Source organism: Choloepus didactylus, chromosome 21 (genome assembly GCF_015220235.1).
Source record: "Choloepus didactylus isolate mChoDid1 chromosome 21, mChoDid1.pri, whole genome shotgun sequence".
Taxonomy (NCBI): domain Eukaryota; kingdom Metazoa; phylum Chordata; class Mammalia; order Pilosa; family Megalonychidae; genus Choloepus; species Choloepus didactylus.
The window spans coordinates 28,859,606-28,872,817 of record NC_051327.1 but is presented as its reverse complement, the minus strand read 5'-3'; the positions used below and the strand labels follow the sequence as shown (position 1 = coordinate 28,872,817).

Genomic DNA, 13,212 nt, shown 5'->3' with positions numbered 1-13,212 from the left:
TGGAGGCTGGGCCAGGCAATGGCAGGAGGCAGCCTGTTAAGATGCCAGGGACGCCCACACACCGCCATGGCGTCGCCAGCACCAGACCTGGTGCCCAGGGCAGGGTGTCCCGACGCATGGGGTAGGCCTGGGCCGCGGGGAACCGGCCGGGGCAGTGGGCCAGCCCCCGGGGCTGCCGCTGCCACATCACAAGCTGTGGTTTTCAGGTTTTATTGTAAAGCAACAACAAAGTCCTCCCACATCTCCCTGACTGTGAGTTCCGGGCCCTGTGTCCTCCAGGCCCAGCCCACGCAGGACGCTGTGGCTGCCCTGCCAGCTAGACGAGGACCGTCTGCACCTCCAGCTGGCCCTCCTGCGAGGCAATGACCAGCTCGCCCGCGTGCTCCAGGATCTCGATGTCCTCCGAGGACACCATGGTCACGGTGGCCTGCTCGGAGCTGCTGGCACCCGGGCGGGCTGTGAGCACGGTGCCCTCGCCGATGGCTGAGGCCAGAGTCATGGCCACCTGCTCCGTCAGGCTCTCAGGGGTGGCGATGGTGATGGTGTCAGCGGCGGCTGCCTCGGGCCCGAGCCCTGCCTCCTGGTCCACCGTCACATTCTGCACGATGATCTGATGCCCGGCGCCGGCCTGGTGCACGATCCGCTGCACCACCTCCATGATGCGGGCTGTCCACCTGCGGGCAGCACCGTCAGCCCTGGGCCAGCATCAGGTCACCTCCCACCTAGCACCCAGTCCTCACCTCCGTCTGGGAGCCCTCGATGACCTCCGTGGCTTCACTGGTCTCTGCATCGTCCGCAGTGGCCTGAGCAGCAGGTCGGGGTCAGCCAGGGTCGCCCAGGGCCCCGCCCCACACCGCCTGCCCCGCCCACCTCAATGATGTACTCCTGGGTGTCGGCCACTACCGACGAGAACTCCACCAGCACCGTGTGTGGGTCCTCAGCCAGGACAGTGGCAGCGGCCGAGGGGCCCTCCTCAGACACCAGCAGCTCCTCCACCTCCAGCAGGCAGCCTCCTGCGTGGGGGGGAAAGTTACACAGGGTGGCCCCAGCCCGTCCCGTCTCCCGCCTGCCCACAGCCACCCCACCTTTGGTGCGGCAGGGTGTCGGTTGAGCGTGCCGTGCTCTGCGAAGCCGCGGCCACAGCGGTAGCACTTGAAGGGCTTCTCGCCCGTGTGGTGCCGCACGTGGCGCACAAGCGAGCCCTTCTCCCGGAAGCCCCGACTGCAGAACTGGCACACGTGCGGCTTCTCCTCCAGGTGCGTCCGGAAGTGCACCTGCTGGGCGTTCTGTGGAGAGCCAGCACTCAGGCCGCAGCTCCCCGACCGCCCCTGGGGCCGGGCCAGGCTGGGGCGGGGGGCCAGAGGCCCTGGAAGAGGGCCAGGCAGGGTGCAGGGGCCGGGCAAGGCACCTTGGTCTTGTAGCGCTTGCCACACTCGGGGCAGGGGTAGGGCCGCTCATCCGAGTGGACGCGCCGGTGCCCCACGGACGTGGGCGATGGTCTTGTAGAGCTTTCCGCAGTCCCCGCAGCGGAAGCGTCGCTCGTGAACGTGCACTACTGGTGCTTCTTGAGCAGGTAGGCCTTGGGGAAGGCCTTGCCGCACTGCATGCACGAGAACGGCCGCGGCCCTGCAGCCGGGCACGCGTCAGGCCCAAGCCAGCGCCCAGCCGCAGGCTGCCCCCTCCCCTGCCCCCGCCACCCACCTGCGTGGCCCCTCGTGTGGGCCTCCAGAGTGGCTGCCGTGGGGAAAGCCTCACTGCACTGGGGGCACGGGTGGGCCCTGGACACACCTGCCGCCTCGCCAGCCACCTGCTGAAGGGCCACAGGTACCCCTCCCACAGCTGCCCAGGAAACAGGACCCATGGCCCACCCTGCGGTCAGCCCCATGGGGGACCCCAGAAAAGCAGGGAACCAACGGGTCTGCCCCAGCAGGAAGCACTGCGGGCACTGGCAGCTGCACTGTGTGGGGACAGTGTGGACCAGGTCCAGAAGGCGCCCACAGCCCCCCCAAGCACCTACTGTCTCCACCTGCTCCAGCTCCAGCAGCGGCAACTCTGGGGGGCTGTCTCCCAGGCACTGGGGGCTGGGCTCAGGGGCAAGAGCTGGTGCCAGGGCAGTCCCCTCCTCTCCAGCCGCTCGCTCCAGGACGATGCCCGAGTTCTGCATGGCCTGGCGCAGCAGGTTCTCACGGCCACCCTCACTGGTACCGGGGGTCTCCTCGGGAGCAGGGGGCTGCAGCCAGGCGGGCACAGGAGCACACTGCAGCTGCCCTCTCAGGAGCCCCTCAGCCTTGTGCACAGGCCTGTGCTCCCCTGACGAAGCCCACCCCTGCCTGGGCTGCCATTCTTGGACAGTCTGCTGTCCTGACTGGCTCCCCACAAACACACCAAGCTCCAGGAAGGCAGGCCCCAGGCGGCCCTGTGGCCAGTGCCCAGGACAGAGCCTGGCATGGAGTGGACAGAGGACAGAAAGGACCCAGCTTGTGGACCGCGCCCCTGCAGGCACACCCCCCACCTGTCCCCACCTCCAGGCAAGACCCCCTCCCTGTCCCACCTCTGGGCCCAGAGCTTTCATGCCCAGGGGCAGCTCCTGCATCTGGACGTGGACTTCGTGGATGACCGTGCCCTTGGCATCCGTCACCAGGTGGATCACGGGGGACATCTCCACGGACTCACCCGTCACCGAGGACGACGTGACCGTCCCCACGCTGGAGGTGCCGGGCCCTGAGAGGCAGCCGAGAGGGTCCTGAGGAAGCTGCCACAGGCCCAGGAAGGGGAGCCCGAGGGACCCGACCCCCGGCCCAAGGCCCCGCTGACCTGCAGCCCCATCCGCTCGGCTGACAGCCACATCCTTGCTCATGCCGAAGCGGATCTTCTCCGTGCACGGGGTGAGGGACTTGAGGTGCCGCGTCAGAGCACCTGACTCGCGGAAACTCTTCCCACACTTGGCACACTTATAGGGGCGCTCGTCTACGGAGAGAGGAGTCAGCCCCACAGAACACGCCGGGCATCCCAGCAGGGGCAGACACGGAGCCCCTGCTCTGGGTCCCCTGGGGGCAGAAGGCTGGGGAGGTGTGGGGTACACCTGGGGGAGGATGTGGGTGGCGGGTCGCCCCCTGCTCACCCGTGTGCCGCCGGTGGTGCCGGATGAGCGAGCCCTTGGTGCGGAAGGAGGCCCCGCACAGCTTGCAGGTGTGGTCCTTGCGGCTGCTGTGGGTGACCATGTGCGCCTTGAGGATGCTGCCCTGTGCGGGGGGGTGGGTGGCTCAGGGCACCGCCGGCGGGAGCGGGAAGGGGCTGCCCCGACCCCGGCCGCCCCGGGGCTCACCGTCTTGAAGGTCTTGTGGCACAGCAGGCACACGTAGCGGCCGTCCTTGTTCACCAGCAGCTTGACCTGGGCCTGCTCGGCCTCCCCGGCGAGCCCAGGTCCCTGGGGGGAGGGGCTGCCCGGACCTTCCGCCATCTCCCGGTCCCCCGGCTCCGCCTTGACCGCTACGATGACCTCCTTGATGTGCCCGCCACCTGGGAGACACAGGTCACACATTGACCTCAGCCTGAACTGGGGACCCCTGCAGACCCCACCCAGGGACAGTGGGTCCAAGCAGCACTGGGGGACCCGAGGCAGAGGCCCCATGAGCTACCTGGGACAGACCCGGGGCCCCCAGAATGTGCTGGGGTGGGGAGACCCGCCTGGAGCAGATGCACCCCGGGAGTGCACGCTCAGGGCACGCTTGGTGCCCGCCGCTCCAGCCCCGGCCCCGCACGGGCCTTTCCACAGAGGATGCGCTCCCGAGGGGCCACCAGCGGGCCGGGCGCCCTGCCCCGGGGCAGCACAGACACGGCTTAGACATGCCAACACTCGCTCGACACCTGGGACAGCCTAGGGAAGGAAAATCGGGCTTCCACACATCTCATGGGGTGTTGAGGAAATATGACAACATGTAAAACTAAGCTGTAAACACACTTCACGATTTCTGCTCATAAAAACAATGTGTGGGAAACGGTTGTAAAGCTGCCCCTCAGACACAGCTGGAACGCGCCTGGGGCCCGTCAGGACCAGTCACCCCCTTACAGCAGCATCACCGGGACTCGGGAAACAACCAGGGGCATCTCTCCCGGGCCCTGGCTGGCATGCTCAGGACAAGGGCAACCCCCCTGCATCCCCATCTCCCCTCCGACCCAGACGTGACCTCCACAAAGGACAGATGACTTGGGATGCCCATGTCTGGAGTTCAGTGGTGGCCAAGTAGATAGAGGGGAGCCGGGAAGTGGGGAGAGCATGGCTTCTCAGATGAGCCCAGAGAACCAAGTTTGTTTGCAGGTGGAGGCCCAGGCAGGCCACACAGCCACACGCGGCCCACTGCCCAGGACCCCTGCCTGCCCAGAGCCCGGCCCAGCTCCCACACTGCCTGAGCTGCGGTGGGGGCTTTGGTTTGCTTCTCTCTGTGTAGAGCTAACTGGCAGGCCGGCTGGCCCTGGCTCAGTCCCCTGACCCAGCTGACAGGCCAAGAGGCTCATTTAGGGACCCCAAGACACCCCCAAGGGGGAGGGAACTCTGAGGGAGCACTGAGGGGTGGGGCCGGGAGCCTGGAGATGCTGTCTGTGCCCAGGAAGCTTGTTTCCCAAATGACACCATCCTCCTGCCCCAGAAACCTAGTGCCAGGCCAGGCCGGAGCAAGCCCCACCTCCCACGAGACAGCATTCCTATCCCGGTGTGGCAACACGCGGCTGTCCTCTGCCCACCAGGATGTCAGGAACGGCATGGGCACCAGATCAGGTGCTGCGGCCGCCTCCCCAAGGTGGAGCCCTGGCAGAACCTGCCCAGGGGCTCCTCCCCCCAGCCCCCGCCACCCCCTCTTCCTGCTCCAGCCCTTCCCAAGGGCTTCCCAAGGCCAAGTTCTGCTGTTGCCCAAACCCGCTTCCTGTCTGGTTGCCCACTCACCCACCTGCCTGGGTCCCGCCCCAAATAATGCCCACTTCCTTCCCGACTGCCCACTGGCATCTGCAGAGCCGGCTTTGGGCCCAGCTGCCAGCCCTCCCTGCCCAGGCACCAGCTGCCGCCCTGTGAAATGCTCCCGCGCCCCCCCAGGCCCCATCCCCTGACCCAACCTCTCCCAAAGCCTCCTGGCCACCGCACGTTGGCACAGCGCCTGAACCCAAAGACGAAACCACAAGGACACCCAGCACGTGCTGCGCGCCATGAAAGCCCTACCAGGTCCTCACACCTGCAGTCAGAGAGCCGGGGGTGGTGGCCAAGGGCAGGCAGCAAGTCACGGCCAAGCAGGGGGTGCAGGGGGCACCCCACGCCAAGCTGCGCTGACCTCCAGAGCCAACAGCTGGGGGGAGCTGTGCAGGGCCCCGGGGGTTGGGGGGCTGAGGCAGGAAAGCAGAACCAGGAGCGGGCGGAAGGCTCGGGGCAGGTTCCCGGGAAGGCCAAAGCAGAGCCGGGAAACCTCTGCCAAGGAGCAGCCGGCGCAGGACCAGGTGGGAAAGGAAGACTCCAGGGCAGGAGCGTGCCCCCAGGCCCCCCGGTCCCCAGGCCCCCAGGCCCCCAGGCCCCTGCAGCCACAGGGAGGAGCCTTGGTTCGCAGGCAGGGCAGGGCTGGGCCAGGCACCCCATGTCGCGTCTCCTCCCAGCCCTGCCCCAGGGGAGGCTCCTGCGAGCACCCCCAGCCCTGCCTACATCAGCCACCCTCGGCACCAAGAAGCCGCCCGTGGACAGCGGGGGCGTGGCAGGGCTTACCCACGATGCCAGGCGCGTGGCTGATGTCTGCGGCCAGGGAGGCTGCCTCCACCACGATGTGGGCCATGGCAATGGGCTCCTCAGTGTCTGCCGCTGCCACCTGCCGACGGGTCAGGGAGAGAGAGGAGGCTTGTGGGTGGGCTCCAGAATCCCCCAGAAGAGGCCTGGGTGCCGCTGGCCTGAAGCTGCAGTGGCGGCTTGTGGGACCGAGCCTGGGCTCTGTTGATGCTGACGGCTGGAGTGGGCACACTGCCCCCAGGACCACAGCTCTGAGCCGACCCCCGGCCCGGGAGACCGCGGGGCCCAGCCCCATTGCTCTCCTGACCCCGCCACCGAGGGCCGAGAGTGGAGCGCCAGGTCCCCGCAGGGAGGGCTCACAGAGGAAGTGACCAGCAAGCCGGCGTGGTGCAGCCAGCTGTGCAGGGATGAAGGCACAGGACACCCTGGCCCCAGCCAAGCGGTCAAAGGGAAGGCCCAGAGTTGCAGGCTGGGGGCCTTCCTGGAGGAGGGGGCACCACGGGAAAGGGGTTGGTCAACAGCACAGGGTCAAGCAGGACAACCCAGGTTCAAATGTCATCTGGGCCATTTCCCTGCAGGGGCCCGAGGCAACGGACTCCTCTGGGCCTCCTTTCTTGCTTCTGTCAAGTGAGGGTGACCTGTGCCCCCCGCCCAGAAGTGTCATGAGAATTTACAGCCACTGCAGTGCAGAGACCATGCCATGAGGGCTCGACAAGGGCAGCTGCTTTTAAAGGAGCGACAGAACCCACAGGGCATGTCATTTGTGAGCTCCCTGGGAAGGAGGGGGCCTGGGCAGGAGCAAGCCCAAGGGCCCAGAGCCACCATGGCACCCCCGAGCCAGGGCAGGCCCCCTGCAACCCAAGAGGAGGCTGCTGAGAAGGCAGGACCATCCCAAGCCACCAAAAAGCACAGAGTACCACGAGGCCCAGCCCGGCCCAGACCCCTCCCAGTCAGAGGCCTGGTGGGTGCACCAGGGAGGGTGGGCTATGCGTGTGTGTTGTGAGCCCATCAAGGGGAAGGGGGCTCACCTCCTCCTCCAGCAGGGCTGCAGCAGCAGGGGCAGCAGGCAGGGCCTCCTGAGGGGCCCGCTGGCAGGCCTTCTGCATCTTGTGCTGAACGAAGTCCTCCAAGGCAGTGAACTCTGCCTGACAGCGGCCACATCTGTGCACGTCGTCCTCATCTGCCACAAGCCTGCCGTCACGGGGGCCACAGCGCAGCCGCCCCTCCAGCCCCAGCCAAACCCAAGGACGGCAGCAGGCCCAGCAGCCCCTTCCCTGGCCCTCCCACAGGCCGCCAAGAACCCCAGGGCACCAGAGGCAGCGCAGGCCCCGTGAGGAGCAGCGGGCAGCACTGCACGGTCCTGACCTCCCCCTGGCATGCCCAGAGCCCCACTCGGCTGTGAGCAGGCAGGATTTGCCCAGGCTGGCGTGGAGACAGGGAAGGCCAGAGTCGAGCCCACTGGGGTTGGAGTGGGTCGTGTCTCCATCTCAGAGGCCATTTCCTCATCTGTAGAGGGGGCCGGAGCAGCCCGAGGGTCACAACGGGGAGTCAGAGGGCCGATGCCCACCAGGTTCTGGGCCACGGGATGGGCCACGGGATGGGGGACCACCCTTCTCTCTATCTGACTTGCTGCTTCAGTGTTTCAAAGGGTGTGTCAAAATGGGTGTCATCCTACTTTCTAGAGGGGCTCTGCACCCTGAAGCCAGCCTGGCTCTGGCCACCCAGGGCCTTCCCCAGGGCCTGTAGGAGAGACTTCACATTCACTGAGAGCCTCCTGTGTGCCAGGCACCTCCCTGGGGACTTCTCCAACCCCTGCAGGTATGGAGGTGCTCATTCCCATTCTGGAAAACAATCTGAGCTGCAAGTCATCCAGCTGGCATCAGAGCCAGAGCCAGAACCTGAGGGTAAAGTGCAGATGCCCTGCAGTCAGCCCTGAGGGACAGGGCGGTGAACGGGCCCCCTGCTTCTGTACAAGTCAGCCAATCCCCACCAGCTCACGTTCAGTCCCACACCGAGGTCACACCCGGGGCCTGGTGCACTGAAGGAGCCTGGCCAACATTTGATGAATTAGTGATTGAACAAAGGGCCACACCACAGCCATGACTTGCCCACAGAAGGCCACCTGACAGTGGGTGTGGACCACCAAGCACCGGGGTGCCTGCTGCCCTCTTTACCCTCCCACCCCACCATGTCGGACTCGGAACCAGGCCATTGCAGTCAAAAGAGCCCCCACCCCAGAAGGGAGCACACCCGGCCATTCCACGCTGAGGCAAGGCCACGGGCAGGCCCGGGCAGGGCACAGCAGCCCCTCTCTAGGTTGGCAGTGCCCCCAGGGGCATCGACCTTCTCCAAGCTGGAAGGTGGTGGGGAGGCAAAAAGGTACAGAGACTACCCCCCAAGGTCACGAGTCACATCCCCTCCTAACTGACCCAGTCTGCAGCCTCATGGGGCCAGCTCAGAGGACAGAGATCAGAGCTCTGGCTCCCCAAGCTCTCCATGCCCACGTGACGAGCCCTTACTGCATCCCTGGCACTGTCTGAGCGCACTACAGGCAGGGTCTATTTTCCTTTTCACCATCATCCTACAAGGTGGCCAAATCCAGAAGTTAAGGGGTGGGCTGGGGAGCCACAATGTCCTGGGCTTCAATCAGGTCCTGGCTGCTGCCTAGCTGGGTGACTGGCAGTCACTTTCCCAGCACTGACCCCAATTTTGTCCTCATCTGTAAAATGGGACTAATAACAACAGCAGCAGCCGCCTCTGACAGGGCTGGTTTGAGGATGAGAAGACCTGACTCAGGGTAGGTGTTTGGTATATCATTATCTGCCGCAGCCGCCCCCTTTCATAAGCGGAAATGGAGGCTCAGAGGGGTGTGGTCACCTGCCCAGGATTGCAGAGCTGGAAAGTGGCAGGTGTGCGACACACTGGCCCCTGCTGCCTACCCCCGCCCCCCTGGAGCCGCACCGCGCCCAGGACCCAGAGGCCCGTTGGGAGGGGCCCTGCCCAGCACGGGAGGCAGAGCGGAGCGGGCCGCGGGCCTGAGGGGACAGGGCTGGCCGGCGGGGGTGGCGTGCAAGGTCTGTCTACATGGTCACCCCGGAGGCTGGGGCACCTGTGAGGACACGGGGGCAGGGCAGGAGGCCCGCGGGGGTGGCGGGCGCCCCGCAGCACAGGCCCTGAGGGTCTGAGGACACCCGGGGAGCTCGTGGCGGGCCGTGGGGGCCGCGAGTCCGCGGGGGTCTCGGAAAGTGTGCGGCGCCCTCCAGCCCAGGCCATCCGGGCCTCGGCGAGCCCGGCCGAGACGCCCCGACGCCGGCCGCGCCCAGACGCGTCCGGTCCCGTTACCTTCCTCGCCGAAAGGCGCCGGGAGGCCCAGGAAGCCGCCGGGGGCCAAGGCCGCCGCCGCCGCCACCCCGCCCTCGCCCGCCTCCCGCCCGGCTTCGGCCCGGGCTTCTGCCGTATGAGCGGCCGTCACCCGCACTGCCATCGCGCCCTCCATGTCGCAACGCGCCGCAGGAAGATGGCGGATTTACGACCGTGTCGTCATAACAACGGGCCGCGCCGAGGCGAGCGAGAGGGGAAGACGAGAGGAGGGCGGGGCGGAGCCAGGGGTGATGGGCAGGAGGTGGGGCGGGGCCTGCGGAGGGGTGTGGCTCTGAACCTCTGAGGCGGACGCGGCGAACCCGGTTGGGGGCGTGGTTAGGGTGGAGCCGACTGGTGGACGGAGGCGGGACTTGGAATGGGGGCGGGGCCAGGTCCAAAGAGCAGAAGGCGGGACGGGGGCGGGGCCTGGGGTCCAGGTGCCGAACCCCGGCTTGAGCCGAGCCGAGCTGCGGGGCGAGGCGGACCCTGCTCCCCACCCCTCGGCAGTGGAACCCGGACCCCGGACCCGGGACCCGGACGGAAGCTGCAGCCGCGTCGCCCCGTGGACCCAGCTCGAGGGCGCCCCCACCCTCGCCGCCCGTGGGGTGTGGAACCTCCCTCGGTTGCTGCGGGTCACTCCTGGAGTGGCTTTGCGAAGCCTCTTATTCTTTTTACGGTAATATTTAATTAGTTCTTGGAGGCTCAAGCTTTACAGCGTTACCTCATTGAGGGTACCAGTCACCCCATAAAAAGGAGGGAGGTGCTGGTTCACGCTGCCAGGTGGATGGGCCTCGGAAACAGAAAAGCGAGATACAAAGAGCCACGCGTTGGATGATCCCCTGTATATGAAAAATCCGGGATAGGTAAATCCATAGCGACGGAAAGCAGAGCGGTGGTTGCCCCCACTGGGGGGAGCGGGGTGAGGAGTGGCTGCTAATGGGTAATGGGTACAGGTTCCCTTTTGGGGTGATGAAAATATTTTGGAACCCCCTGGTCACAAGCCTTGTATATGTAGTAAATGCCCGCGAATTGTAACACTTTAAAATAGGCTATTTTATGTTATGTGAAGTTCACATCAGTTAAAAAAAAAAAAAAAAAAAAAGCCAGGCAATCCCACTTTGAAAATAAAGAAACTGAGGCCCAGAGGATCTAGGACACTGCCATGGGTCTGCCCAGAGCCTCGGGCTGAGAACCCACAGGGGCTCCCTGACGCCCTGGCATCAGGTAAGTTCACCATCCCCAGCACTGCTGGCCTCCAGGGAAGGCTGAACAGACAGCATGGTCCCTCTGCGGGGAGTGGGGCCTCTGCCCAGGAGTAAGCAAGCACCGAGAGGAGGCTGTCTCCACGCGGGGGCTGTGGGGAGGCAGGCCCAGGAGGTGGGGCTCGGGGAACAGAGGGGCTGCTTTCTGCAGCAAAGGTCTGTTTGTTTGCTAAAGCTGCTGAAATGCAATATACTAGAAATGGATTGGCTTTTATAATGGGGTTTTATTAAGTTACAAGTTACAATTCTAAGGCTGTAAAAAATATTGAAATTAAGGCATCAACAAGAGGATTCCTTCCCTGAAGAAAGGCTGCTGGCCTCCAAGGCCCCTCTGTCCGCTGGGAAGGCACATGGCCAGCGTCCACTGGTCCTTCACTCCCAGGTCTCATTGCTTCCAGCTTGTTTCCGGTGGTTTCTTGTTTCAGCTGTGGGTCCTCTCTCAGCATCTCTGGGTGTTTCTCTCTCTGAGCTCTCTCCAAATGTCTCTGCCTTTTATCCTCTCATAAAAGACTCCAGTAAAGGACTAAGACCCACCTTGAATGGGTGGGGTCACATCTCAATTGAAAAAACCTAATCAAAAGGTCCCATCCACAATGGGTCTGCCCCCACAGGGATGGATCAAAAGAATGTGGCATTTTCTGGGGTACACAACTCCAAACCAGCACAGGGTCTCTGGCCACTGCAAGGACTTCAGCTGAGGGAGTGACAGAAGGCTCTTCTGAAGACTGCTGTGCAGAAAAAGACTGGAGGGCCCCGGCAGAGGAAGGGGGTGGGCACCGGAAGCCACTGGCCTTCAAGATGGATGGTCGCTTAGTGGGGGGGGACAGGAGGAGGGGCAGGTTGTGGTGTGTGGAGCACAAGGGCTCTGGGGGGCTTCCAGAGGGAGGGGACGGGGGTGCAGCTGGATCTCTGAGTTCAGGTCTGAGGGTAAAGTCAGGGAGAAGCCAAGCCCGGAGCCCTGGATCTCTAGGGGGTGGGCTGAGGAGCTCTGGAGAAGCCCAGAAGGAAGGAGGTGAGGAGGGCCTGGGCGTGGGGCAGCGTGAGCAGTAGGGACAGAAAGTCTGCCCTGCTGTGGGCTCCAGAGCCTGCTGGGTCAAGTCCTCAGGGGTCAGGCCAGGGCTTGTGCCTGGTGCCGCCCCGGGCTACTCGGAGAAGCGTGTTCTGGCCCGGTAGGCAGAGCAGCAGGCACAGGAGTGGACAGGCCCGAGGTCACTGGGAGGAAAGCAGAGTGGCGAGAACCAGACACCCCCTACCTCCTCTCAACAGCCGCCAGCCCCACCCGGCTCTCACCGTGGGCTCCGGCTGAGTTCATTTATTCATGAATGAGTTGGTGAGGGGAGCCTGCCTTGGAAATGTCTCCCCACTTACTCTTAGAAGCCAAATCCTAACTAAAGCCAAACTCTCCCGGCAACAGCAAGACATGGGATCGTTTCTCTGCCACTCACGGGGCTTGAAAACAGCCTGCACCCAGGTGTCACTGGGCCCGGCCCAGTACAAGTGGTGACCTCCTCACAGCCGCGCCAGCTCCCCCAAAGTCCTTCCTGCACCTGCACAATAATGGCCATTAATCCATTTTATTACTGAAGACTTTTATTCTTTTGTTCCCCAGAGAACTTAAAATAGGACAAATTATTTCTTAACATTATTCTAGACCTGTAATACAAACCATCAAGACAAATGATGATATAGGAAACAAACAGGAAACATGCTGTTGAAATCTGCTCTCTAGCTACTTGTTAAATTGCACTAGGAAAGTTATCACTTGTATGTATGTATGTTATATACCACAATAAAAAATATGACTAAAAAAAACATACTGTATTCATTAAGGGGTTTCCTCCATGAAGTACTAAACTGCTCCTCAGCTTTTGTTAAAGAAAAGTCACTTTGCCATGACACCCACGTGAGTCTCCCTCAGGAGGTCAGCACCAGCCCCTCGGCCCAGTTCGCCCGGCACTGCGGTGTTGAGTGGTAAGAGCCATATTCCAGGCTGCTTTGGCCCATAATAAAGTTGTTACTTGGCCACAATCTAGCTAAGAAGTTGTTTCAGTAAAACCATATTTCTTCAAAACTTAACCTACTACAAAATCGTTTTGTCGTTTTCTAGCCCAGCAACTGGCTTGGACTTAGCGGGCTCTCCTTCCCTTTTTCTGTGTCTTTTTCCAGTCAAAAGCTTGAAGAAAGGGGCAGTAACTGAGTTTCAGAATCCTGACAGTTGTTCTATGGTCATTGTTGTAGATGGACACAGTGGGTTTCTCCTGTCTTAGAATCTCCGGCAAAACCCTAACATTCCATTCCATCGGGCTATTCTGTTATTTCCCACACTTAAGAATTCTAGACTTGACAATTCCATATTTAACAATTCTTCAGCATCTCAGGGACTTGGAAACAAACAGATCCATGGTTCAATTCTGAGTTTTCATAACTAGGTAGTGACAAATATTTCAGAATAAACGATGTTTTAATGTTTTTGGCCATTTAAAAAGTGTTGCCAAGACACTGGTGTTAGTTTAACAGTCACTTCGTGCTGAGAATTAAGAACTGGAACTCTACAAATGTCATGCTTCACAAAATCTAGTGCTAATCAAATGACTCGCTATTTGTCTAAGAAAAAGTTACACCATAATTCTTATCCAACAGCAACTACTAGAAAAAGGATGACAGAAAAAAAAAGTGATTTTACAAAAATACACTAAATATTTGAAAATTTTATGCAGGAACTGCCAGAGTTTTAGTGTTTAATATTTAATAGCACAACCAACCAAGGTCCAAGATGTGAAGTTACCATATTCAAGAAAATGGGGGAAGTCATTCTGAAAACTATATAATATA

At 62.1% G+C, this 13,212-nt stretch overlaps 1 protein-coding gene across 1 annotated transcript; it reads right to left on the bottom strand.

The window, feature by feature from the left end:
- Window positions 1-196: 196 nt before the first annotated feature.
- E4F1 (E4F transcription factor 1) lies at window positions 197-9,275 on the bottom strand. The gene is given in 17 exon segments (XM_037814142.1): window positions 197-674; window positions 730-803; window positions 871-1,013; window positions 1,086-1,098; window positions 1,101-1,286; window positions 1,409-1,480; window positions 1,482-1,555; window positions 1,558-1,626; window positions 1,702-1,810; window positions 2,018-2,230; window positions 2,552-2,721; window positions 2,815-2,967; window positions 3,122-3,242; window positions 3,326-3,519; window positions 5,741-5,840; window positions 6,787-6,938; window positions 9,101-9,275. Coding segments are annotated over 17 exon segments (2,355 nt in total). The 5' UTR covers window positions 9,255-9,275; the 3' UTR covers window positions 197-316.
- Window positions 9,276-13,212: the final 3,937 nt, after the last annotated feature.